This window comes from Rhinolophus sinicus, linkage group LG02 (assembly GCF_036562045.2).
Source record: "Rhinolophus sinicus isolate RSC01 linkage group LG02, ASM3656204v1, whole genome shotgun sequence".
Lineage (NCBI taxonomy): Eukaryota > Metazoa > Chordata > Mammalia > Chiroptera > Rhinolophidae > Rhinolophus > Rhinolophus sinicus.
Genome location: NC_133752.1, coordinates 198,231,110 through 198,259,072, shown reverse-complemented (window position 1 = coordinate 198,259,072; position 27,963 = coordinate 198,231,110). Strand labels below are relative to the sequence as shown.

General features: G+C 54.4%; 1 protein-coding gene across 1 annotated transcript in view; it reads right to left on the bottom strand.

Annotated features, from left to right (window-relative positions):
• Positions 1–27,665, bottom strand: part of TBC1D22A (TBC1 domain family member 22A) — a 272,552-nt gene extending 244,887 nt beyond the window's left edge. Inside the window, exons 1-4 of the mRNA XM_074326597.1 lie at positions 27,446–27,665; positions 5,906–5,962; positions 4,847–5,163; positions 324–500 (exon numbers count right to left, since the gene is read on the bottom strand). Coding sequence (XP_074182698.1) covers positions 324–500; positions 4,847–5,163; positions 5,906–5,962; positions 27,446–27,507 — 613 coding nt within the window. The 5' untranslated portion in view covers positions 27,508–27,665. The remainder of the gene's footprint in view (positions 1–323; positions 501–4,846; positions 5,164–5,905; positions 5,963–27,445) is intronic.
• Positions 27,666–27,963: the final 298 nt, after the last annotated feature.

Here is a 27,963-nt window from a genome sequence, read left to right as displayed (position 1 = left end):
GGTGCAAAGTCAGCAGTGGTCCTGACGGCGCCAAGCAGCCCTGCCCCAGGGACAGTGAAGAGCAAGGCTGCCCCCCCACCAGCCTCACAGAGCAAACCAGGGGCAGCTCTAAGAAAGCAGGAGAACACAGCTGGGGCCTTAAGAAAATAAAAGAACAGAAAATACTGGTCAAATTGCACTGGACGCATATTAACAAAACATGGCTAAACAATGTGAAGCACACGGGAAGCAAGCGCATTCAATGACAACAGACGGGGCCTTCAAGAACTGGACGTCTTCCAGAAACCAGGCGCCCCTGCGCAGCCGCCACCCCAGGCACTTACCCAGGTCTGTGTTGGGCCCGGCAAGGAGCTGCTTAAACTTGTCGAGCCGAGAGGCCTCTCTTTCACTTAACGCTGAGCTGCTGAGGGCACTGGGCTCCGATGTGCCACGCAGCGCGACAGTCGCTGAGTGTGGGAGAGACTGGGACCTCTGCAGAGGGGCTGTGTCGCTGGTACTTTCTGCGGAGAGAGAGACAACAGAGGGTGAAGATGGCCTCTGGGACTTTCTGACTGCCATGTTCCCCCTGAGAAGGCCTCCCACTTGCTGCGCTGCTTTCCCTATGTGAACGCTGCCGTGTCACAACTGTCCCTTCCTCCCAGCACTGAGCCATGTGGCCCCTGGCTCCTTGAGCAATAGATGAAACTAGCTACTACTTAGGAAGTTCGCCCGCCTTCCTGCTACAGTATTATCCATCAGTAAAACAGACACACCCCACACAGAAGCAAGACAATGACAACCAGAAAACTCCGGGCCACCGCAGGACGTGACAGAGGCCAGGGCACCCCCAGATCAGGCCTACCCAGATGACATGACCCGAGGATCTGTGGGTGTCGGGCGGGAGGGTGCCTGCATAGGTCGCCCAGGCCTGAGCATGGAGGAAAGCCCAGGGTCACCCGCAATGGGGGTGGAGCCCGAGAAGGCACTGAGGCCAGCAGGCAAAGGCTAGGGCGACAAGAGTGCGAACCCACCGTCCCCAGAGCACGGGGACCCCAGTCTGAGCCTCCCGGGGCTCCCCAAGCCCCGTGAGGAAGCGAAGTGAGCCAAAGCCCACTGCAGGCAGGAGGAGGGGCACTGAGCACAAGCCTGCCCAGCCCTCGCCAGGCCACCACTGACCCCATGACAGGCTGAAGGGCCTGCGCCCACAGGGACCCAGGGGACCCACAGGAGTGAGGTGAAAGCACGTGACATCAGCAGCCCAGGACCAGGGACGGCCAAGGCCCTCAGGTGACTTGACAAAGAGCCATAGAACCAACAAGGGACCCACGCGCAAGAGGCACGAAAGGCTCTAACCCCTGGTCTAAATGCCATCAAGCGATGCCATCTTCTGAAACAGAAACGTAAAGCAGAGTGAAAAACAAGCTCCAGGAAGTGGGGCGGGAAGCACACAGCGGGGTGCACATGCTGACGTCCTCTGGCGGCAGCTGCTGCCAGGCTGGGGGGAGCCGGGGGTCAGCACTGCTGTGCAGTGTGCTCTTCACCCCAAAACATGGCCGGGAAAGGCTCCACACTGCGACCCCAGGCACCAAGGAGCGGGCGACCGTGGCCTCCGGGCAGGCTGGCCCAGACGAGCTTCTGGAAAGGCCCGGCAAAGCGGGCGCAGAGGAGCGGGAACACGCCCACTGCCCCCCACCGGCTGCGGCTCCCAGGCTGACCCTCCCCTGCAGGAGCCCCCTCAGGCCTGCACTGGGGAAGGGCTGGGGGGGCTGGGGGGGCGCGGAGGACAGGTGAGACTCTCGCTCCTCTTCCTCCTCTAGGATCCCTGCCTCCCACGCATCTCAGACCCCGCAGGGAAAGCGCTCAGAGGAAGGGCGGGCACAGTGTTGCGGGACAAAACGTGCTCAGTTTATCCACTGGCTACCTTAGGAGGAGCCGTGTGCGTTAAGGCACAAGAGGACCCACTCCTGAGCAGAGCCCACTTCTGGCCCTCACTCCGAGATGGGGAAGGTGGGAGCCGGACGGCAAAGCAACAGCAACGTCCCCGAGGAAACAGTAATGTCAGCCACCAGTCCCTGCTACCGTGAATGCAAGACACGGCAACATGCCACCTCCAGGGTCCCAGGAGAGGGGTCTAACGACAGCCAATCAGTGTACACACGAGACCCCGTTCACAGTTTCATCACAGTCAGCTGTGGGACAGCTGTCCCCTGGCTGTGTCCACTGAGTCCTTCCCAGCCGAAGACACACTTTGCCGTTAACCCAACGCCACCCTAAAACAAGCCCTAAAACAAGCCCAGTGCATCTGACCTCTGGTACAAAGGCGAGAGACTTCTCAGACGTTTAGTAAGAAAGTCAGGACAGCACGCAAGGGAGGTGAGCCTACGAGCCCCCCGCTGCCCGTCACCTAACTTTCAGGCCACCACCCATCCAGGCTGAGGGCCCAAGCTGATGGCAGCAGCAGGCCCACAGACACTGGCAGGTGACATCTGCTCCCGACCGCAGCCCACTGTGAAAGGACAGGCACGTACATAAAATGCTGGCAGTGGCACAGCCACGCAGCAGGACAGGCAGTGCTCTAAGTGGACCGTGCCCCCATGAAGTGGAATGTTCCGGGACGTGAGAATCACAAAACGCTGTTCATATGAGCAACAAAATAAAATGGAAGTCACGGGTCCCTCCTTTAGCAGTGGCCCTGCCTGGCTCTGGGGAGTAGGTCCCTGTGAAGGGACAAATGTGGGTGCCGTGGGGGTGAGGGAGGACAGAGAGACAGCCACAGGGTCGCCAGGCTTACTTCAGCAGCATTTGTGTGACTACACCAGACACCAAGGGGAAACGAAGGTAACTGGGGCGAGGTCCCTCCCTTCAGGAACTTGCGAGGCGTGAGCCAGACACAAGCCCTCCCCTGGGAAGCCGGCCGGACCTGCCAACCTGGCCCCTCCTCGCCCCCCGCCACGAGGATGGCCTCACCTCATGTCCAGGAGCCCTCTTGCCCAAATTGGGACGTCCCCCTGCGGAAGCTTCTGGGTCCTGGGCACCACTCCAGGCTCCGTCCGCCCATGGAATGAAAGCTCCCAAGTGCTGGGTTCTCCCACTGGACTGCCCGTCACCACACAGGTATGGAGGCCTTGCTGTGCCAGCACCGGGCCCAGGAGGCCCAGGACTGACGTGTGTTCACTCTGGCGCCACCGCTGTGGAAGCTGGCCCATGACTCACGGGCCAGGAGGCCCAAAAGCTGTAAACAGGCCCACATGTCCTGTCCACTCTGCTATCCCGGCCGCTGCCACCACCAAAGGGGTCAGATCCTAAGAGGGGACCAGCAGCTCCTGGGCTCGAGGGCAGACTCCAGCAGGCCTCGCACGTGCGGGTGGGGTCTCGCCGGCCGAGCAGCACCCCGGTGCCCGGCCTCTTGCTGCAGGAGCGCACACAGCCACCCCAGGTGTGCGGCCAAGGACATCCTGAGACCCTGCCGTGCACCCCTGGGAGAAGCCCTGCTTGCGGGCGAGGCCGGGGACTAACAGCAGGGGCGCTGGGTCTGCACCCCAGCCCGCGGTGCGGGGCGAGCCACACGACCTCCCACCTCTCCTGCGAACAGAGCCCAGGGCTGCTGCGAAGTCGAACGCTCTCATTCATCCCCAGGGCGTCACGGTACTTGCCGCACAGGAAATGATGGGTAAGTGCCAGCTGTTACTATCACTAGTGCAAGTGCGCACAAAAGGCTCGCCCAGGACGCAAAGATGACCAACCCCAAGCGGGCGCAGGCGGGAGGCAAACTGCCAGCGGCCCCCTCACAGCACAAGCGCCCAGAGCACCCGTCTTAGCTCTACAGCAGGCGGCCAGCCACCCAATGGCTCCCGAGCCACACACCACGTGCGTCGCTGCCTGGCTACTGTGACCCCACAGTCCTGTGCTGAAGCCCTCCGCCCCTCACTTGATGGTGTTAGGAAGACGGGCCCTGGGACAAGAGGAGGGCTGGATGTGGTCACGAAGGGCGTCTCCATGGGAGCTGAGTGCCCGTGACAGCTGGCTGCTCCTCACCGAGGGGCGACGACGAGAAGGTGGCCGTCTGCGACACACAAAGGCCCACCAGAACCTGACTGGCTGGTTCCCTGCGCTCGGACTTCCAGCCTCCAGACAGTAAGGACATAATTTTCTGTGAGACTTAACTTCGTAATTGCTATGACAGCAGCCCCAGCTGACTACACGTGACGGGCCCCCTCTCCAGACAGGACTCTGCACAGGGCAAGGCGCCCTCTGGCCTGCCTCCTGGGGCACCCCAAGCCCTGAGGCCAGCGCCCAAACCACCGCAGATGCTCATTAAATAACTGGCTGTCTTACCTCACAGACCTTCCAACATGGAAAGGGCGGAAGTAATGAGCGCGGGCTGAACACCGGCCGCCGAAGGCCAGGTGCGCGGGTGCGCAGCAAGACACGACCCACCCTCGCGCAGATCATACTCTGAGCATGGCAGTTCCAAAAATAGGACACCCCCCCCCAAGCCCACGCGCATGTGCCCTGGGGGTCACTGCAAGCTGCCAAATGAGGGACGCCCTCTGCACGTGTGGCTGACTGGGCCCCCAACTGGAAACGTCACCCCACTGCAAGCAGGGCACACTGGGGGTGGGGGGGTGGTTCCTGAGCCTGTGCTCACTGTGGCCCTGTCACCCAGCCCATGAGGAGGGGCACTCAGCCAGGAGAACAGAGATAAGCGTGGAAGGCCTGCGGCCGCGGGCGTGACCACTCCACGGCCTTTCAAGGGCAGGGATCCCTGCTGCAGACGCGAAGGCATCCCTCCTAACCGTCCCCAGCGAGGTGACCCCAGCCCCTTTCCGTCTGCAGACACGTGCGTCCTCCCGAGTCCCCATCCCACCTGCAGGACAGGCCGTGTGGCTCTCGCTGACAGACTTCACCAGCCGGAGGTCACCGCTGGGAGCGGGAGGAGGCTCTGCCGCGGGCTCGTCCTGCCGCTGGTGCAGCTCCTGCTGCTGGCTGTGGTTACGCAGCACGCGGTGGGCCGTCTCCATGACCACGGCGCTGTTGAGGCTCTGGGTCGCCATGGCCAGCAGCTCGTCGTCGTCCTCGCCCGCATCCCAGGCGTCGCTGGTGTTGCTCTCAAACTCCTGGAAGGTGCTGACTCTCTTGGCCTTCACCGGCGTGGTCGGCGCCTTGGGCGCGCCCTTGAGCAAGCTGCAAAGCAAGGGCAGTCTCTACCGGACCCCGCAGCCCCGAGGCCTCTCCCCACAACCGGGCAGAAGGGAGCCCCAGGTGAAAAGGTGCAAGGCTGCTGAGGATTTAGTGACAGGAAAGGCGGGGACGACTGCGGGGGACTCGCGGAGCGTCTGCCCTGGAAGAGCGCAGAAGCACAGCGCCACGCTCAGCCGTTTGGGCCTAGGTCCCGAGACACACTGGGGCGGAGGATGGTGCCCGGGGCCCGTGCAGTCTCCCACCCCCATGCCTGCCAACCTCCGAGGCAGCAGCTGGAGCGGGGTGCAGGCCCTGGGGGTACGGACGGGCATGTAGCATGTATTACTCGGGACCCCCCGGGGGACCCAGGACCACACACACACGCTGGGTAACTTCCTGCCGCTCGCCTCTGGTGGAGGAGCGGTCACAGGCAGCGGGCAGACTGCAGTGGAGAGCGAAGAAAGGAATCACCGCCCGACGGCCGGAGCCAGGCCCTGCCCGCCGGCTGAGGGGTGCCAGCTCGTGCTCTCCTGCACGGCACCCACTTCAGCTGTGGCTTCCACGGCTGCCTCCCCCCAGAGGGTGAGCTCAGCAAGGCCAGCAGTGTGTCATCCAAGCCATTGCTTGATGGGTTTGCTGAACAAAAGGCCACTTTCCTCCCCCTCAGGAATTCCAGGGAGCTGAGGGGTCACCACAGCCCCCCAAAGCGGCCTGCACAGCATTGCAGAGTTGAGGCTTCACTTACGTGCCATGCACCAGCGGATCAAAAGGAGGGTGCTGGGCACCGTACACATGCTGGATGCTATTTAAAAAGAAAGAGAAAACAGTGAGCTTCTTCTCAGCTTTCCCAAAGGCCCACCCCACCTCAGGAAGACCAGCCCCTGGCAACCCACATGCCTGAGGGAAGCAGCTCTCCAGCTGCTGCCACAGGCCGCCCTCCAGCCACCCCGGGGTCCTGAGGGCCCCTCCCGAAGGTATGAATGGGCCATACAAGCTCACCCCCCACGAACAAGCAGGGCATTCAGCCCTCCCTGCAAATGGGCCTCAGCACAGAAGCCCAGAAGCGCAGCCCTGACAGCGTCACACAGGCTTCGGGCAGCGACCGGTGACAGGGCTGCTGGGAGCTGGCAGCACTCAGAGCCAGCAGAGGTCCTGGCAGCCTCTGCTCTGGACCGCAAGTCACAGGCAGGACTAAACCTGACCCTGAAATGCCCGTCAGGAGACTCATCTAGCACCACTCTTATTAAATACTTATTTTATAATAAGACTTATTTAAAAAGTCTTATGCTCATCAGAGTCAATCTGGAAAACAGATGACAACAAAATAACCCGCGTGGCAGGTGACCACTTGGGTCAGCTCAGCACCCCCACCACATCCTCCCAGGGATTTCCAGCCAGGGGTGGCCATGTGACAGCAGGCCAGTCGGCATAAACGCAGGCGCTCCCTTGCGGGACAGGAGACGGTGGAGCCAGCACACGCGGGCCCTCGGCTTTGCCCCTCTTCCTGCCCGGGTCACAGATGTGAGGCCCAGGGGTTCCTCAGCCATCTTGCCCCCGTGAGAAATAAATAGGAGGAATAAAGCCCCCCACGGTGGGTGGCAGGGGAGGAGGGACAAGAGTGCAGGTCTCTTTGGACTGTACCAGGGCCAGTCCGCCCAGGACCTCCTCCCTCAGACTTCCATTCGCATGAAATAAACACCCCTGTTTAAGGCACAGACGTGCTCACAGACGCGGTCCCCACGGAAGGACAGCCACTGGGCCGTTTTGATGCAGTACCTTGGGGGGCGGGGTAGGTACACTGACACGTTGGGCATGCAGATAAATGTTCTAATTCATTGAAACAGAATGAAATCCGACCTTTTGTACTCAGCAATATATCGTTGACTATTTCCCCATGTCACTATTCTTCAATTTACTTAAATGCATTTATTTACTTTATACATACTGTCTGATACATACAAAAATATACGCAGCACATGTAAATTTAAAATCATAGTAACGAAAGGTCACACAAGATTTCTGTACGCATTTCCCTGCAATTCCTGGCAAATCTATCCTTACTTCTGAACTTTTTAAGTATTTAAAAATTGCAATAATAAAAAGACACCAGTGAACTCATCACTGCCTGTGCCATCTCCCTGGACAGTGTCACCTCTCGCGTCACACTGTGCCACCATATCACCATACCTTATTTGACCAATGTTGACTGTGAGACATTTAACGTGCTTAAAACTGTTTGTGATGACAAAAACAGCAACAAACGTCTCTGGGGACAAATACCTGCCCACAACTATGAGAACGTCATGAGGATAAGTTCCCAGAAACGGAGTGCCGGGGACATAAAGGACGCGTTTATAGGGCTGTCGGCACATACGGCCACAGACGGAATGCTCCCATTCCCACAGCCACGTGGACAGACCATAAGTCGTCGCTAACCTGACGGGAGAAAAGTGGTCTCGATGGCGGTGGTGCGTCGCCTCGGTTACCAGGAAGGCAGAACAATCCTTAAACACTTTTGTTTGTATGTGATACTGCTTTTGTAAACTGCCTGTTCAGACCTTTTGGCCATTTTTCTAAGGGGCTGGTTACCCTTTCCTTACTGACTCCCAAAAACCTTCTTGTAAATAGAGGGCCCCTTTGTCATTCAGGCGGTGTGGTCAGTAGAATAATGGCCCCTCAAAGATGTCACATCCTAATCCCCAGAACCTGTGACTGTCACCTCACCTGGCAAAGGGGGCTTTGTAGATGTGCTCAAGGACATAAACCTTGGGGGTGAACCTTGGATTATCAAGGTGGGCCCGATCTAATCAGAGGCCACAAGAGTGGAGAACTTTCCCGGCTGTGCTCAGCGCCACGCTGCACGTTTCTCTGGAGACAGAGAAACGGGGCCACAAGCCAAGGACCGTGGGCAGCCTCCAGAAGCTGGAAAGGTGAGGAAACCGAGGGGCAGAAAGCAGCTGACACAGCCAGCTTAGAGGCTCGCCGCCCTCGCGGGGAGTCAGCTGCATGAAGCCTAACACTCTGCCTCACGATCTGTTTCCCTACCTGCCTCCTCAAGGGCAACCACCAACCCCAACTGGACATTTACAATTCGCAGGCAAGTGTTTATATTTTCACAAAAGACTCCTGGATCTCTAGGCAACGTGATATTATTCTGCACATCTGCAAAGGTTGTCCTAGTATTATCATACATACACTTATACCGGGGTCCCAAAAACATGTACAAGTGGACACTTTGGTCAACGTTGCTCAAGCTATAGTTTGCCGTAATTCGAAGTGTCTGGACGCTGATGGTAACCACTCTGAGCACCTCTTGTAATTGCACAAGTCAAACGTGACTTGTATTCATCTTTTGTTACCAGTATATATTGAGTATTATAATTTTAATACAGTTCTTTCCTTTCTTATAATGTAAACACATTCTTTTGGCACCCTCTGTATATACTTTTTTGCAACTTCACTCTCTTCCAAGATTGTTTTTTTTTTTCATTAAAGATTTTATTGGGGAAGGGAACAGTGTGTATTTCCAGGACTTTATTGGGGAACAGTGCACTTCTCCAGGGCCCATCAGCTCCAAGTCAAGTCATTGTCCTTCAATCTAGTTGAGGAGGGCGCAGCTCAGCTCCAAGTCCTGTCGCCGTTTTTAATCTATAGCTGCAGGGGGCGTAGCCCACCATCCCATGCAGGAGTCAAACCAGCAACCTTGTTAAGAGCTCGCACTCTAACCAACTGAGCCATCGGCCGCCCTTTGAGATTGTTTTTTACGTGCCAGTGTTAGTACACGCAGCTCCAGTTTTGTTATCCTGTGGGGTTTCATTTAATGTGTGAGGGGTGAGGGGTATTAAGCAGCAAACCAACTTTTCAAAAGAATGTTTACATGGAAACACAATGCAGGCAGAGGCAGAGCTGTTCTGGAGAAGTGAAGAAGCAGGAGAACTAGGAGCCGCAGGAGAAGCCCCCCACTCGCCTGCCCCCCTGCCACTCAAACAGAAACTGAGAAGATGAAACTCTGAGGAACCACAGCAGGAGGCCGGGGAAATCACTGAAAACCACTGGTCTGGTTACTTCTTTAAAATATAGGGCCTTAGAAAAACGGTAGAGAAAAATAAAGAAAAGAACCAAAGGTGGTCCTTTGAAAAGATGAACAGAGTTGACAAATGTTTCGCGGCACTAAGAGGAAACGCTAGGAGACTCGAAGTACTAACATCAGAAATGCAGCAGAGGACGCTGCTATCGACCTGACAGAAAGAAAAAGGATTATACAAGAGAATATCATGAAATTATACAGCAACAAATTAGGTTACTTAGATGAAAGGACAGATTCCCAGAAAAAGAAAAAAAAACAAAACTGAAATTTACCAAAGGAGAAAAAGGAAATCTGAATAGACATATAACATGTGAAGAGACTGGATTAGTCATCAAAACACTATTTACAGAAAGCCCGGGTCCAAATGTTTTCACTGGTCAATTCTACTGAATATATAAAGAAAAATACCAATTCTTCAGAAATTCTTCCAAAACCCAGAAGCAGAAGGAACATTTCCCCACTCATTCTGTGTGGCCAGTATCATCACCCTGATACCAAACCAAACAAAGACATCACAAGAAAACTACAGATCAGTACCTCTTACAGCTATACACGCAAAATCCCCAACAAAATACAAGCACGCCAAACCCAACAACATAAAACAAAAATTGTTCATCGTGATAAAGTGGGATTTATCCAAGGAATGCAAGGCTAGTGTAACAACCAAAATCAACTAATAACCATAGTAATAGGAAAAAAGGACAAAAACCACATGACCATCTCGGTAGTCACAGAAGAAAACACGTTTGAAAAAAGTCAACACCCACCCCTTCATGATAAAAAGGCTCAGCAAACCAGGAATAGCAGGAAATGTCCTCATTCTCACAAAGAACATCCATAGAGCCCACAGCTAACAACATACTTAGCGGTGAAGGCTGAACGTTCCCCCTAAGACCAGGAATAAGAGAGACTGGCTCTCCCCACTTCCTTCAACACTGGCTGCTGGGTCTACCCAGGGCCATCAGGCAAGAAGAAGAACTAAGAGGCATCCAAGTTGGAAAGGAGGACGTAAAACTATCTAACAAGGTGACATGATCTTGTATATAGAAAATCTTAAGAAATCCACTAAAAAAAGGATCAGAACTTAAAAACAAAGTCAGCAAGGTTTCAAGATACAAGATGAATATGCAAAAATTAATTATATTTCTATATACTTTCAATGAAACCAAAAATGAAATATTTTTTAAAATTCTACTTATAATAGCATCAAAAAGAATGAAACATTTAGAAATAGATTTAACGAAAGGTGTGTCGAATGTATGCTCTGAAAACTAACACATATCGTTGAAACTACAGAAGACCTAAAGCACTGGAAAGACACCCACACTCATGTATCAGAAGACTTAATATTGCTAAGGCTGCAGAGCTCCCAAACGTCAACATAGATCCAATGCAATCTCTATCCAAATCCCAGCTAGTTTCTCTGCAGAAATTGACAAGCTGATCCAGAAATGTATATGGAAACGCAAGGGATCTAGAATAACCAAAAAAACCTTCAAAAAGGACAAAGTGGGAGAAACGGCATTTCCAGATTGCACAACTTCCCAAAAGATTCAGTAACCGTGTCAGCATGGTACTGGCGTAAGCGTAAACACAGACATCGCTGGAAGAGAACTGACGGTCCAGAGGGAAACCCGCACATTCGCAGCCGACTGGTTTCTCACAAGCGCACCAATGGGGACACAACTGTCCTTCACCAAATGTGCTGGGACAACGAGATATCCACATGCCAAAGCAGCAAGCAGCACATGGGCCTCTCAACCTACACAAGTCAACTCAAAATCAAAGGCCTAAATGTAAGAGCTAAACCTATAAAACTCTTAGCAGAAAACACAGGCGTAGATCTTGAAGGATGTAGACGAGGCAATGGTTTCTTAGAATGACACCAAAAGCACCAATAAGCAACAAACAGATAAACTGGACATTGTCAAAGTTTAAATCCTTGGTGCTTCAAAGGACATAACAAGAAAGTAGAAAGACAACCCAAAGAATAGGTGAAATTTCTTGCAAATCACATATCTGATAAGGGACTGCATCTAGAATATATAAAGAACTCTTACAACTCAATAATGAAAAGATTAACTAATTTAAAAATGAACAAAGAATTTGAATAGACATTTCTCCTAAGAAGATATGCAAATGGCCAAACAACACATGAAAAGATGTTCAACGTCTAGTCGTTAAGGAAATGAAACCAGTGAGATACCACTTCACACACACTAGATGGCTAAAAGTAAAAAAGACAGATAATAGCAAGTGCTGGTGAGAATATCGGGAAAATGAAACTCTTACACAATGTGCTGGTGGGAATGAAAAATGGTGTAGCCGGTTCAGAAAACAGTCTGACAATTTCCCAGACAAGTAAATAGAGTTACCGTATGACCCAGTAATTCCATTCCCAGTGTATACCTAAGAGAGATGAAAACACATGTCCACACACAAACCTGTACAGAAATGTTCACAGCAGCATTACTCACAATAGCCAAAAAGTAGACACAAGCCAAATGTCCATCACCAGAGGGACGGATAAAGAAAACGTGGTCTATCCATACAATGGACTGTGATTCAGCTATGAAATGAAGGACTGAGACGTACGGAAGAGTCTTGAAAACACACTGCTGTGCAAGAGGCCAGCCACAAAAACACACCCATTGTGTGATTTCATTCACACAGCATGTCTAGAATGGACAAATCGATGGACAGAAAGCAGATTAGCGGTTGCCCTGGGGGCGGGGGTGGGAAGCTGGGGGGTGGGTGGTGACAGCTAAAGAGCACAGGGTTCTTTTCGAGGTGATAAACATGTTCTAAAATTGACCGTGACGGATGGGTACACAACTCTGAATACACGGAGACTGAAGTTTACACTTTAAATGAGTGAATGGTGTTGTATGTGAATTTAAATGGGTGGATTATAATACATGTGAATCTCAATAGATGTCATGTGTTTAAAGGTCAAATAGCTCCCGCCAGCTCCTCTTGGGTTCTCTCCTGAAACCCAGCCATCGTGCTTTTGAGGAAGAGCAAGCAGCCCACGGAGAGCCCAAGCGTAAGCATGACAACTGCCAGCGCTAGCTTAGGTCCCAGCTGACAGCCTGCTCCGGCCTTCTTCCGACTTCAGTCCCAGCCTGGCACAGTGTTAAGCAAGAAACTGCTCTGGCTTTAGCCTCCTCACCCCAGAGATGGGAATAAGACTGTGAATGACACACGCTAACCATGTATGGCAGCCGTCTGAATCCTGCAAAGTGATCTACAAACAGCGTTTACCAGTAAGATGAACCTACCTGAACATTTGCATTCTTCCGTTATGTGCCAGCACATTACGCGGCTCGAGGCCAGCGGGCAGTCTGGCCGGCGCAGGCCACACGTGCGTGGCATTTTCACAGAAGCCTTGCAGCATTGCAGGCTGCGTGTCCCTTCCCTCCAGCACAGCAGCAATCTCATGAATTCTTCATGGGCACACCACTTGTGTTTATCGAGCACAAAATGCTCCAACAAAGTTCAAGCTCAGACTAAAAGGAACCTCATTTTATCTCATTAAAATTGCATTTTTATTTGGTCTTGCATAGCTAGAAAGAAAAACAGGCTCCAACTGAAGCCATTTAAAAATATATATATAAGTGGCAACTAACACACTACCTCGTTTCAGATAATGAAACCTTTCTTTTAAAATTATACTAACCAATAAACTCTTCAATAAATTATCCTGCTTTAAAACAGCACAGTGATTCACTGTTTTAAAGAGAACCCCAGTGTTTCTTTATGAAAAGCAGATGCTCATGACATAATTCCACTTCTAAGCTGTGTACACTAAGTTTACACCCCTGCGCAATACACAGGCAAACATGTTCAGCAATGTTTGGTAACTTAAAAAAAAATTTTTTAAGAACAATCTAGAGGTTCATTATCAACTGAATATAATTAATAAACACCAGAATACATACATATAATAGAACAATAACCACAAAAACCATGAGTGAACTACAGCTACATGAACTAACATAGGTAAATGTCATAACATGACATTGAAAAGTAAGTTGAATATACACAGTATGACATCATTTATGGGAAGTTCTCAAAAATGGAAAATGAGGGGCCAGCCCGGCGGCTCAGGCGGTTAGAGCTCCATGCTCCTAACTCTGAAGGCTGCCGGTTCAATTCCCACATGGGCCAGTGGGCTCTCGACCACAAGGTTGCCAGTTTGATTCCTCGAGCCCCACAAGGGATGGTGGCAGCGCCCCCTGCAACTCAGATTGAACACGGCACCTGGAGCTGAACTGAGCTGCCTCCCGGATGGCTCAGTTGGTTGGAGCGCGTCCTCTCAACCACAAGGTCGCCGGTTCAACTCCCGCAAGGGATGGTGGGCTGCTCCCCCTGCAACTAGTAACGGCAACTGGACCTGGAGCTGAGCTGCACCCTCCACAACTAAGACTGAAAGGACAACAACTTGAGCTGAGCTGCACCCTCCACAACTGAGATTGAAAGGACAACAACTTGACTTGGAAAAAAGGCCTGGAAGTGCACACTGTTCCCCAATAAAGTCCTGTTCCCTTCCCCAATAAAATCTTTTAAAAAAAATGGAAAATGACAGTATATATCATTTTTGGATGCATACGTGAAGGTCAAAAACCCTATTGCATGGGTGGCCATGGAAACACAAGTTCAGAATAGTGATTATCTGGGGGGGGGGGGTAAGGAGCTGGGTCCAGGAAAGGACCAACAGCCTCAACTGTGTATGTGTAACAGCTTATTTCTTACGCTGGATGGAGGGTACATGTCTGTTCTATGTTCGTTTATTAATCTGCCCAGTCATGTGCCACATAACGACATTTTGGTCAACAGCGGACCGCATACCTTGGGTCCCCTAGATTTTAATGGAGCTGAAAAACTGTCACCTAGTTAGGTCGCAGTGATGTAGCACAACGCATGACTCACGTGTGTGACGTTGGTGTCAACACCCCCCCTGCACTGCCGGTCGTTTAAAAGCATAGCTCATCAGTTATGTACGGGACATGACACTTGGTCATAAACGACTGTTACTGGTTTGTGTATTGACTACACTAGACTTTTACGGTTACTGTAGAGTGTACCCTTTCTCCTCATAAACAAGTTTGCTGTAACACAGTCGCCGTGTTATCCGGCAGCAGCCTCATCCACCTCATGTTTACGTGTCTCGTGAGGGCACCATTTCCTTTTGATCCCGTCTTGTGTTGTTTTGTGCAGCAACGAGCCGTACAGGCTGGTAGCCCTGGCAGTAGGCGTGCGGCAGGCAGGGCCACATAGGTGCGTGTAAGTGCGCTCTAGTTCTGTAAACAGACCGCTCTGGCGGTGTGAGGTGCGTGTTTGTGAACTCGACGCAGACACAGCCGCCAGAGAAGTGTCTCCTTCCCCCAGAAGGGTCAGCAGAGGGAATGCGCCACATTTCCGGGAACGCTAAGGCTCCACGCCCCACCCCCACGCTTTGCACATTGCACACAGAGCTCTTTCAGAAAGCTCAGCATCCTCAGCCATCAGGGAATCGCGAAGTAAAACCACAATGAGATACCGCTGCAAACCCAGTGGGATGGCAAAAATTAAAAAGATACTGTAAATGTAGACAAGAAGGCAGAGAAATTGAAACCTCATACACTGTTGATGGGAACGAAAAACTGTAGAGACGCTTTGGAAAACAGTGTGACAGGTCCTCAAAAGGTCCAACAGTTGCCACATGACCCTGCAATTCCACTAAGTATATGCCCAAGAGAAATGAAAACATACATCTACACAAAAAACTTGCACAGTATTATTTATAACAGTCAAAATGTGGGAACAGTCCAAAGGCCCATCAACTGATGAACGGATAAATCAGATGGAACCTTTGGACACAATGGAATATGACCAGGTCATAAAAAGGAACGGAGTGCTGACACACACTCCACCATGGGTGGACCTCGAAAATATCACGCTACGTGACACAAGCCAGTCACGAAGGACCAGATACTATATGATCCCATGTACACAAAATGTCCAGAATAGGCAAATCTATACAAACAAAAAATCGGTTAGTGATCGCCCGGGGCTGGGGAGGAGGGAACACTGCTGATAAACATGGAGTTTCCCGCTGTGGTGACACAAATGTCCTCAAATTGACTGTGGTGGTGGTTACAACTCTGAATATACCAAAAACATTGAATCGTGCCCTTGAAATGGGTGAAACGTATGGTATGTAAATGGTATCTACAGAAAGATGTGAAAAGGAAGAATTCAGGAAGGGAGGAAGGGACGGAGAGAAAAGGACCAGAAGGTCCCCTCCCTGACCCAGGTATCCAAGAAGGGGAGTGTGCCCTGGGGGCTGGGCTCGATAAGCACCAAGGGCCTGGGTGACTAATGTCATTCAATAAACCAGTAAACAGGCCCGAGTCCACTCGGAACAACAAAAGTCAGCAATGCTACCGTCACAGAACAAGACATTTCAGTCCACTTCACGTGAAAATGACAGAAAATGACTGTATCACCCTGCCCCAAAATAAGACAATGAAACTTGAGGACTGATTTGTTACCATCAGGCAACAGTGGGGTTGTTGGCTGTTTCTTCTGGGTACGATTTGTATACATCCTGACGATCACACAACCCAGCAGCTGGGAAGACGCAAGAACACATGATTGAGAACTAATGAGTCATCAGGGTGCCCACCCTGGGACTGACAGAGGCTCACACCTAAGTGAGAGTGTTGGGTCCAAAGGGACAGCACAGGGTGGGCCAGGGAGGGGCAGGCGGAGAGGTGCCCCAGGATGGCACTCTGAAGGGACCCCAACTAGAAGGACCTCCCCCATGACGGCCCCTTCCACTAAAACGCCCACTGGTAAGGGGAAGGGGAACAACAAAGAATGGGGTTAAGCTAAGCGTTAATGCAAGAACAGGGTCGCCGCTAGGCAGTGGTCACTGACCAGGACAGGCTGAGACGTTCTCAGAAGGGAGAATGCACAAGTGAACGAGACAGGCCCCTGACATCAACGCCAGCTGTGCAGGGCTCTGTCCAAGCTGCCTCGACAACACAGGTCCAGGAAGTTGTAGAAAACCCATGATGGGAGACTGTCTGAGGGCCTGTGTGTGGACGGCCGAGCTCTGCGGCCTGGTCCCCACCTGGACAGCGCGCGCCACGACACAGGCACGCCGACGGTCACTGCCACCCTGTAATGCTGCTGCTTCATTCAAGGCGCTCCACAAACACGGGCTGAGCAGCTGCTCCACGCCAGGCCCCACGCTGGTGCTGGGAAGACAGCAGGGAGCCAGAGAGGGCCTGCCTGCCGGGGCTGCTCCTGCAGGACTGGGTAAACCTCAGGACACAAGAAGCGCTGAAGCAGGAGAAAGGTGGGAACCGGAGGAAAGGAACGGCGGACGGCAGGAAACAAGGAGCCGTCAGAAGGCAGCGCTGCAGGGCCTCTGGGTGGTGACACGCCGGTGATCCGCTCCTGCTCGTCCTGGAGAATTTCCTTCTGGTGTGAACTCGGACCCCCTACACCAAGGTGCCAACTTTGAAACTAAACTCATTAGACAAGACCAACTTTCTTTTTTTAATTGACAGTTAAATAGCTGTGGGTGCAAAGAGTCAAAGAGTCAACGAGTGAAGACTGAGAAGAAATAAAAGGATGAAAAAGAAATCCAGCCGCAGTGTCCTACGCCTCATAAAACAACAGAAAGGCTCAGCGGCCACGCTTCCGAGGAAATGCCTCCCTGTATTTCAGCTCCACGCAGCACACAGGCAAACCGTGCGGTGAGCTTCCACTTTACAACAGCTCAGCAGCCCCTCTTCTCCCAGCACAGGCACCACTCACTGCCCCTTTGGGTTCAATGCTGGTTTTCCACACACGCACTGAATTAGCGACTGATTTACCATTAGGCTCCTTCTAACCCTCAGCAAGGCTCCCCAGATTTATAAAACATGTGCAGAAGAAGTAAGTTTTCCAAGGAAATTGACTTTAGGGGGCTTCGGAGGAAAATGTATGAAACACATTATTACAGCAATAAACAAGTCCATCGTCCCTTCTGAGAGCAGAAGCTGAAACTCTCATCTGCCCCATGGAGTCCCCTGCAGAAACGCGTGGCCCTGCGGGCCCCACACCACTGCACCTGGCAGTAATGCTTCCCCTGACGGGCACGCTCTCAGCAAGCTGCTGTCCCCACGGGCCCTGAGCTCCCTGTATAAGGGCCTGGATTTTGTCTCCTGTCACACTCCCTGTGGCCCCCAGAACCCAGCGAAAACTCGGGCAATTACTGAGCCAAAAAGCATAGACATATAGATAAATAAGCATGTTTACAATAAATTCTTCACTTGAAAAAAGCCATGGGTACAGAGAACAGATTGGTGGGTGCCAGAAGTGTGGGGTGGGGGAGGGTGAAATTGGTGAGGGGGTCAAAAAGCACAAACTTCCAGTTATAAATATACGAGTCCTGAGGTGTGATGGGCAGCATGAGGACTACAGTTAATGACACCATATCACGTATTTGAAAGTTGCTTTGAGAGTAAATCTTAAAAGTTCTCATCACAAGATGTAACTGTGTGGTGACGACGTTAATGAGACTCACTGTGGTGATCATTTTACAATATATACAAAGATCGAATCAGTATGTCACGCACCTGAAACTAATAAATGTCGTACGTCAGTTACATCGCAATTTAAAAAGCAATGTGTGTTTATCACAGAAAACTGAGGAACTACGAATGAGGAAAAGGAACCCTTTTGAAATGAACATGCAGTACTTTGCCAGCCTGGCGACCGGACAGCACAAGCCCCATGTCCCTACGCCGCTCCCCTTGTGGCTTCTCCCAAGTCGCCTCTGGACTCACCCCACGGAGCCCTCCCTCTCGCTCCCTCCCCGCCCCCACCCGTTTCCTGCACCTCAGACCCTCCCCGAGCCCAGCCCTCCGTCCTGCCTTCTCCCCTCTCTGGGGAAACCATGCTCCCTCCTGACTACTGACCATCTCTGCGTAATGATTCTCAGACAGCCGCCTCCAGGCACCACTGCCAGCTCTGGGCCGCACACTCACCACGCACACCACCGGGTCCGTCCCAAAAGCCAGCTTTGCCCCAATGCCACACCTCACACCTAGTTCAGGGTCCCACCCTTGGGCAGCAATGGCACCACCGGTCACCCAGGAACAAAACAACGGGCTCGCCCTGCCTCACACTCCCTTACACCCTCTTCCAGGCCCTCCCTGGGCCCACCTGCTGTCCCCACCAGCCTGGGCGGAGCTCCGATCCTCTTCCTCTTCCCCTGACCGTGTCATCCACTGCTTCTGTGACTTGATCTCCAAGACCCCAAAGCCACCCCTCCCTGACGCACACCACCCACACTCAGCCCAACGCCAAGCCCCCAGGACCAGGACACCTTTCACACATCTATGCCCCCCTCTCTGTCGCGCCCTAAGGGAGAGCTGCAGCTGCCTCCTCAGCGGCCTCTCCTGCTCCTTCCCAGCTGAAGTCTGCAAGGTCTGCCGGCTGCCCTTGGGGAACAACTGGAACCTTTCAGGTGCCTCACTCTCCCCTCCCCCTCACACCCACCCCCCACCGCAGCTGGCCTACCGCCCACCCCCCACCACAGCTGGCCTACCGCCCACCCCCCACCGCAGCTGGCCTACCGCCCACTCGATCTGGCCATCCTTCTCCCCTTGGTCAGATCCCCGGGAGCAGGGCTCTTCTGTCTCTTCTCCACGTTTTCCTCATCTGTCCTTCCTTCAGGCCACACTCACTGCCCAGAAGACCCAGCCCCACACCCAAATAATGACAAAGGAACAGACCGGTCCTTCCAAGTCCAGTCTGATGTCACCCCGACCCTCCTTCGGAACCGCCCACCCTTGCCCACGCTGCCAAAGGACTCTCCTCGTCCCTCCTCTCACAGCGCCCCACAAGCCACGCGGTGGGGTTCCTGGCTGGTGTGTCTCCCCAAGAAAAGGCAGGCCTCTGCACTGCAGGGACCGTAGCCCGTTCACTTCTGCACACCTCAGCGCCTGGCATGCGGGCAGAAGGCACCCTCAGTGCCCACTACAGTTACGGCGCTCTTCCTTCCCGCGCCAACACCTGAGTGGTTAGCCTTTTACACTGAGGGATGAAGCCCAAAGACGAAGCCGCTCTCTCAGACCAGCTACGAGAGCTCTGCCCTCCCAGGGGCCCCCGCGTCTCCCTGGCCTGACCTGTCCTGTCAGAGCTCCTCAAAATCACGATGCTTTGTGAGATCACAGTTGGCTGGAACACTAAATGCCACGATGGCTCTAGTGACTGGTTCTGGAACAGCAAATTAACCCAAGATAGAGATTAATTCTAAAGAGAAAATAAAAGGGGTCCCGAGCCGACGTGTCTCTGTGAGCCGTTCCACGAAACGTCACTCATTGTCTAAACCCACCGCACAAGCAACCTGGAAGCTGTCACAGCAGAGGCTTATTCTCCAAACACAAGAGGTAGCGTTATGTGCTCTCTCCCTCCCCCCCAATAAAACAAGTCCCAGTGCCCTCGCCGGGAAGAGGGGGAATATTGTCACTAGCCTATAAATGCCATAAAGCTGTGGCTAATCATCCCCGCCCTTTCTTCCTCCCAGACCTGTCTGAATTCTGACAGGAGCATGGCCAGCCCCCGCCCCCATTTCCTTCCCCCCCCCCCCCAGCAGTGCAGTGCGGCCCCACCCGTGGCCTGGCCTCAGGCCTGCACATGTGCTCACGCGAAAACCAGAGGCAGGTGCACCGGGCACGCCCTACAGGACAGCGCCTGCCTCCAGGGTCCAGTGACGCTGAGGGACTGGTGCCCTTCCAAGGCCCTGTCCTCTGCCCCGTGTCTCCACACAGGCCGTGCGCACACCCGCTGAGGGCAGGAGCTCATCCGGAGGACAGGGATCGAACACCGTGTGTCTCCCGAGTGTAAGCGTCAGAACCCAGCCTCGTTTGCGAGTTCAGTAGAAATGCTTACGGAAAGCAAGCTCATTTAAAACCCTGCAGCAAGGTACCCGCGGGGACAGGTGGGCACAGCCGCTGTGTCGCATTTACGATTGTGTCAAGGAGGCCTAGCCCCCAGCAGCAGGGCCGCGTCCAAGTGTGCAGCCCATGTGAGAAGGAAGATGGCAGACGATGGCCACGCTAGCCCGGGCAGTGCGCACGCCAGGGTGGGGACTGTTCCCTGACAGGGCCAGTGACCTCCAGACACTGGGGGGAGGGGTCCCAGGATGAGTAAAAACACGCAGGAAGGGGCCCGAGGGCTCAGGGGCCCAGAAAGGTGGGGGTAGTGTAGCCAGAAAGGACTGGCCTGAACGGACAACTGCGCTCCCAGCCAGACCACTCGTAGGAGCTGTGGCGGGGGTGGGGGCACCGGGCAAAGCCTCAGCCTCCCAGCGGCTGTCTGTGCGGGCCTGGCACGGCACGCACTCCTGCGTGGCCCTGTCAGTAACAGCACCGCGTTCAGCCCTCACTCCCAGGGGCACTAAGGGCCTCCACGACCACTCGGCCGGCTCCACTCACGGAGGCTACATGCACCTTTTCACCTGGGCCCCGGGCGGGAATCTCCACGTAAATCCCCAGAAAAGAGGAACAGCATTTCAGAACAGGGGACAAAAAGACTGGGGATACTCAAAACGAAAGTTCCCAGTGGCATGAGCCCCGTTCCCTGGGGCCTCCTGACCCCCATTCCCTGGGGCCTCCTGACCCCCGGCCTCTCGCCTGCGAAGGGAACATCGGGGTGAACCTAGGAGCTGCTCATCCCGCCCCTAAGGAGCCCCCAGAGGTGCGGGAGTCAGGTGCACAGGAAGCACGTGCCCAGCCCCCGCCGGAGGAGCCGGGGGCAGGCCGCAGTCTGAGTCCAGGCCCCAGGGCCAGGCCCACTCGCCACCGCTGCAGCCCCAGCTCCGTGTCTGCACAATGGGGACCACCAGCACCCCAGGCTGGGAGGACCCACGGGGCTGCAGTGTGAAGAGCCCGGCACAGGGACGCACGCAGTAAACTCTCGCTAGGATGAGGGTCACTACAGGCCCATGTCACCTCCCTCTGAGCTTTGCCTGCCCTGCCCTGCCCTGTCCTGGGACAGTCATTCATAGCCACTGTCCCCAGGCTCCTCATGGAAAGACCCACCAGGCCGTCAGTCGTGTCTGGCTTCCAGGGCCTGGCACAGTGGCACAGGCCACGCCCGCCTGTGTGCAGGGACCCAACGGCCTGCATGGGCCAACCCTCAAGGGCACGTGGTTGACTGAGGAGCCACGGAGCTGAGAAGTGGCCAGAGGAGGACGAAGCCCACTGGAGTAGGCAAGGAGGGAACGGGGGTCACTCACGGACCCCTCTTTGTGCCACTGCCTTAGTCCTAGCAGCACACAGGCCAGGCCAGACGAGGGCAGTTCGGGGACGGGAAGGGCAGAGAAGTGGGCCCTGCGTGCATGCTCTGCTCACTGCCATCCATGACCGTGATCTTGCCTTCACTACACTTGGGGAAGTGGATACTTCCTCCTGCTCTTATTTTTAAAAATTCAAAACGAAAAAAATCTGTAGTCATCAGGAATTTATTTTTCAAAAATCATTTATCATTTTTGTCCTCACAATTCACCCAAAAGAGTCTGGATTTGCTATATTAGACAAATATGTAGGAGGTGGGCACAATCCACATAAAATTTATTTTTCAAAGTGTTTCCAGACAAAATAAAAGGCACTGAAAAACATAAAAATGTGACCACTGAAAAACAAGCCAGCACAAAGAACCGTGAATACAGCAAAATCCCACCCACTGGTGATTCGAGCCCCAGCACAGCCATCTCCACTCACAGACGGCGACCAGAGAAACCCAGCCCCCCCAAACACGCCGGCACCGGCAGGGCACAGACTCCCGGGCTCCACGCAACACAGAAACAGAGAAACAAAGAGGCACTCAGTCCAAACAGCCACTTCAAAAACACAAGCAAGGAAACAAACAGGTGTACAGAAACGCGCAGGTTTCGGCAGAATTCCGTTTCTCGCGGTGTAGGAGCGAGGTCCCCGCTGGCTGTAAGCAGGAGGCTGTTCCCAGCTGCCAGAGGCCACCGGATCCCCTGGCTCATGGCCCCTTCGTCCATCTTCAAAACCAGCAAGCGCAGGTGAGATGGAGCCCTCCCAGGACGACTCTGACCGCTTCTGAGAGCTCACGTGACTCCACTGGCTCCAGCACACAACTCAGGACAATCTGCCATCTCAAGGTCAGCAGACTAGCAACCTTATTCCTCTTTGCCATGTAACGTGACATTTCCCAGGTTCCAGGTATGAGGGCGGCTGTCATTCCGCCCACCACACCCCACCCCTCAGGCGGAACCCTGGCGATCCCCTCACGCCCCAACACACAGCCCATCACTGAATCCTGCAAGTTCCACCTCAATGGGCCCTGACCCTGTCCACTCCTCTCCACCCCCACAGCCACTGCCCTCCCTCCCGAGGCCCACTTCCTCTCTCCCCCTCTTCCAGGATGAAGGGGGTCATAGTGCCACCCTGCCGTGCCTTCTCATGGCTCTTAGGACACAGACCCAAATCTCCTCCACAGCCCTCAAAGCCCTGCTCGCCTCCCACCCTCATCTCACACGCCCCCCTCATGACAGCCCCCAACAGCCACTGGCCTCCCAGCAGGGTGAGTCCCGCCAGGAGAGTGGACACTGTTTACACATCTGTGTGTTTACCGTCTCCTCACCCCGTGGCCTCTGAGGCCACAGCTCAGCTCGGCCCCGGGCACCAGGAAGGTGCTCCTTGGTGGCGTCTGAATGAATAAATTACGCCCCCAACAACTCCTCTCCTTCCGCTGATGAGTGCCGGTGGCCTGCTGAGGGGACTGTCTCATGTGCTCAGAGACTCCTCGTGGCTCTGACAGCTGTGAGCTGGAAGCGGTCACAACCACGACGCCGTGGGCTATACCTTCTGCTCCAGCTCCACCCCAGGCACCCACAGCCTTGCCCCATTCCACGTGGGCTCTTGTCGCCGCCATCCCACTTACAAATGTCATTCCTCACTGCGCCAGCTGCCAGCACCCCCTTCCGTCACCGGAGCACACTGCCAGGCAGCACTAAAATAGCAAGCACGGGACCCACCGAGAGGCGGCCTGTTCTCACACCCAGTGTGTAGGATTTTGTCTTGGCATTTAAAGTGAAGCGTGAGAAGAAGGCCAACTGCATTGCATAAGCCACAGCCCCTGGGGAGCCGCCAGTCAATGGCCCAAGAAAGAACAGGCCCCAGGGAGTCGGACACTGACCCTTTTCTGATGCTTGTCAGGCCCCCATCCTATCACCCTCTCCTGAGCGTTACCACAGCCCCTAACTGGCCTCCCTGCCTCTGCCCCCCAGCCCCCACCTGCCTTCCACACAGCAGCCCAGGGAGTCCTGCCACACCCAAGGCAGGTCACGCCACTGTCTGCCAAGAAGCCTCCCAGGCGCCCCCTTCACTCAGAAGGAAAGACTGAAAGTCCATGTCCTCACTGTGACCACGAGGCCCACCCGCGGGGCCCCCACACGCTCTCCCCCTCCCTCGGCTGTCATGGCCCCTTTGCTCTTCTCCTCAATCACGCCAGCGCCGCTCCCGAACCAGGGCCTCTGCACTGGCTACTCCGCTGCCCGGACCACTCTCCCCCGTCACTCAGGGCACCTGTTCCCTCACCTCCCGTAAACCCTGCTCAAATGTCACCTCCTCCATGCGGGGTCCCTGACCACTGTATCAGCATGAAACCCTCCCCACTGCACCTGCCTCCAAAGGACCTAGCCCACTTCCCTGCTTGGTCCTGAGAGCAGTTTTCACCTGCTAACAGTTCACGCTCCGCTTCACTCAGGTACTCTCCGCCTCTCCCGCCCCACTGCGAGCCCTGAGACAGCAGATTCACGTCTGTTTCGTCCACTGATGTAGCTCCAGCACCTGCAACTGTTACTGCACACAGCATGGGTTAAATAAATCCTTGTTGAATGAATTATTAAACTCTCCACATGTCCAAGAGGTCTCCTCTCATTCTCATCAGAAAGAACCAGATGAGGCCAAACACACATCGTCCTGCAGGTCGGAGCCACTTCAGTCTAATGCAACGCCCTCCAGTTACACAGGTAGAAACTGATGGCACCAGGAGCGACACAACCTGGCAAAGGTCAGAGAGGTGAACAGAAAACGAAGGCTAAAACCCAGACCCCGGACTCCTCATCAGAGGTCTTTCCACCATACCACACATCCCGCCTTGTCCATTAAAGAAATGTCTAAGAAAGCACCAGGCAAACACACCACCTAAGAGCCAGGACGTGCAGAGGACAGAGGTCTACAAGCGAGACCGCCTCTCGTGCAGTGTGAGACCTTGGCCAAAGGACTTATTCCGTCCAGGTTAATCTAAAAGATAGTTTCTTTCGATCAAGCACCACTTATCAGCACTAACAATGCAAAGATGAGGAAGGCACACACCCTGAACTTGGCAGAACTCACCGTCTAGTGAGGAAACAAACAGAAAGCAACACACTCAGTCTGGTGCAAAAACAGGCATGTTAGTCCAGACTGCATGAAAACAGGCAAGGCTTTGTGCGCTGGAGGTGAACTTTAAAAATAATTAGTAATAATAAGCAGGCATCGGGGAGGCAAGGAGGGAGAGACCCTTCTGGTCGGGATCAGACAGATGCCCACCCAGGACCCTGCAAGTCCGTCAGCACCGCTCAGGGCCAAGTTCAAGCACAGAGGGTGGGAGATGCGGCTGAAGAGCTACACCGGGGTCAGGCCTCAGGCATCACGCAAGGACACCTCCGCTTCTCAGCACGGCGTGTCGGGGCCTTTAAACCACGCCTGCCTCAGTGAGTGTCACGTGGAAGACAGGGCGCGTGTTTCATAAACTCTAAAACCCTGCGGAGACCGGACACTTGTATATACAGCACCAAGAATAGCAGCTGGCAAGCTGTAAGTGTCCAGTGACCATCAGCCACGAGTGTCACAAGGAAGTATCGTGAGAGAATTATTATTACATTAAGGAATCACTGATTATTCAAGGCTGCCTACATAAAAAATCCCTTAACAGTTATGTACTTTGTGCTGCGTGCATTCCTCCTCCTCTGAGTTCCCCTGGGTGGAGGTCCACACCCCAAAAAAAGAGTTGAACAATCATGGAAAGCACTGGAAGCGCTGGAAAAGCCCAAGTCTGGTCAGGATCCCTGACAGCACTGCGATCGTGCAGGTTAAGACGAGTGCATGGCGAGTGGTCACCATGGTCCACTGGCAGGACACAGGACAGACCTTTGCAGCTCGTCCTGTCCTGAAACAGCAGCACGGGCAGAGGCAGGGCCAAAGGAACCAGGGGGCCCCCACACGGCGGCTGCACAGGCCTTTCTGGTGGGGCCGCCGTCTCCTCTGCGCCCTGCTCTCTGCAGCGACAGCCTCTAACAGTCCTCCACTGACTGCAACTCTGCCACTGTAACACAGGAGCTGTCTCAGAAAACACCAGACACAGCACTGGATCAAAATCAAAGGAAAAAGAGAGTCTCCCAAAAGACAGTGGAGGCCTGTCTCAGTTTCCTGTGTTTGTCACAACCCTCTCACCATCCTGGAGACTAGAAGTTCAAGATCAAGCCATCGGCAAGGCCGTGCTCTCTCCGAAGTCTCTAGGAGACCATCCTTCCTTGCCTCTTCGGGCTTCTACTGGTTCCCAGGATTCCTTGGCCTACAGATGCATCGCCCCCTCTGCCTCCCTCTTCACACGCCACCCTCCCTATGTCTGTCTCTCTGCGCCCACATTTCCCTGCTCGTCTAAGGATACCAGTCAGTGGACGAGGCTCACTCTAATCCTGTGTGACCTCATTTTAACTGGATTACATTTGCAAACACCCTATTACCAAATGAGGTTATAGTCACAGATTCCAGACAGACATGAATTTTGGGGGGACACTACTGAACCCAAACCAAGGACAAATTACCAAAAGGCATGGTCATCAATCCAAAGGTCTAGTCACCATTATAACTCCATACAGGAGCTCAAATATTCTTTTATCTCAGTTGGTTACTAAGAAGTAGAGTTTGTTTAGACTGAGGAGGAACCAAACCCAAGACCCGAAACCAAGGCACAGAAGTTGTACCGCCACGCGCCGCCTTCTCTCTGGAGTCTGTGACGGAGCGTTTGTCCCAGGCACCGCTGGGCCCTACGGTCTCCGCTATTCCAGATTTTCACATCATCTTGCACGCTGGTTTTGGAGACAGTTTTTGTTCTTCAATCAAGCACAACCCTATAGAGTAAAATAGGGTCTCTGGCCACTGTGGGTGACACCCCTGCCCCAAGGTCACTGTGCCTGGGCAGTAACTGCCTCCTGCTAACTCCCAGATCTCTCGCTTCTGACTGGACACAGCGAACTCCCAAGTTCACGATTCCACCACCCAAACAACAGCGTTTATCATGCAACACCTACAGGTTGTGCTTGTGACTGACTCTACAGCGAGTTATTTTAACACCACAATCCTCCCTTTTCAGCATCTCAGACTTTGGATTCCAACGGCACAAATTGTGTTTGGAAATCCTGAAGTTCATCTCGAATCTGTTTTCACCAGCAGCTGACGTTTCCCGAGGTTTTTTCCACGTAGGCGTCTCCACAGTCCCTGGGGCCCTGGCCGGAGCGCAGGGACACGCCAAGCAGATCAGGACTTTGGAGCCGCGCGGCTCCCAGGGAGCAGCCAGGTCACCGCTGCCACTTACATGTCCCTTTTGGTTTTCAGCCTTTCATTTGTTTCCTGCGGCTGAGTCAAGCCAGGAGCTGGTGTCGAGGCCCGAAGTGGGCACCTGGAAAGGCCCTGGGCGCCTCCAACCCCCTTCCGTGTCCCGCAGCCCACAGGACACGCGAGGCCAGGCAAGTGGGTCAAAACCGCCACGCCCCGTGCGGACACCGAGCTCCCCGGAGGCACAGCCGCCTCGGCCGGTTCCGGACTCTGCCAACCTCCGCTCCGCGACCCGCCAGCCCCTCGCAGCTGCCCCAGGGCGCCGAGGAAGCCACGGCAGCGCCGGTCCCGGGACCCCGCGCCGGCAGCTTCTCCGCCGCCTCCCCACCGCGCTCCCGCGTGAGGCCGCGGGCGTCTCCCGGACCTCACGCCCCCACCCCGGATCCCGTAACACCCCCGGGCAGTCTCCTCAGAGCCCAGGTTACCCCCCCCAGGTCGGGACTCGACCCACCGCCCACCCAGCCGACGCGCCCACCTGACCTCTGACCCCTGACCCCGACCCCAAGCTCCCCGTCACACCCACCTGCCCGGGACCTTGCTGTTGCTGCGCTTCCAGAACTGCTTCCTGGCCCCGTCGCTGGCCATGGCCCCTCCTCATCCCTCAGCCCTGCGGCCCCGACACCCCGAGTGCTGCTGGCCTGCCCCGGCGGCCCTTCTCTGTACCCCGGGCGGCCCCTCAGCTGTCCCGGGACTCCCGAGCTTGGAGCCGAGAGGCTCTTCCGCCTCCCACCGGAAGTTGTGTCTCCGCGCACTCGGAAGTCCCGCCTCCGTCCCAGGCGCGCATGACGCGTGAGCGGGGCGCCCCATGACGTCAAAGGGCGGCGCCGGGACGCGTCGCGGGGGAAGGCGGCGCCTGGGTCAGCTGGTCGGCGCGGCCCGGGTCTGGCTCCGGGTTCGCTTAAGGGGAAGCCGCAGATCAATAAGAAAGTCACAGGGGGTTCGATTATATTTCAGGCTTTATTTCTTAACGTAGTGGGTGTAATCAGGCTGCGTTATATTCTTCATGATGCTTTGCACTTAACTGGAAGGTTTCGTACCACA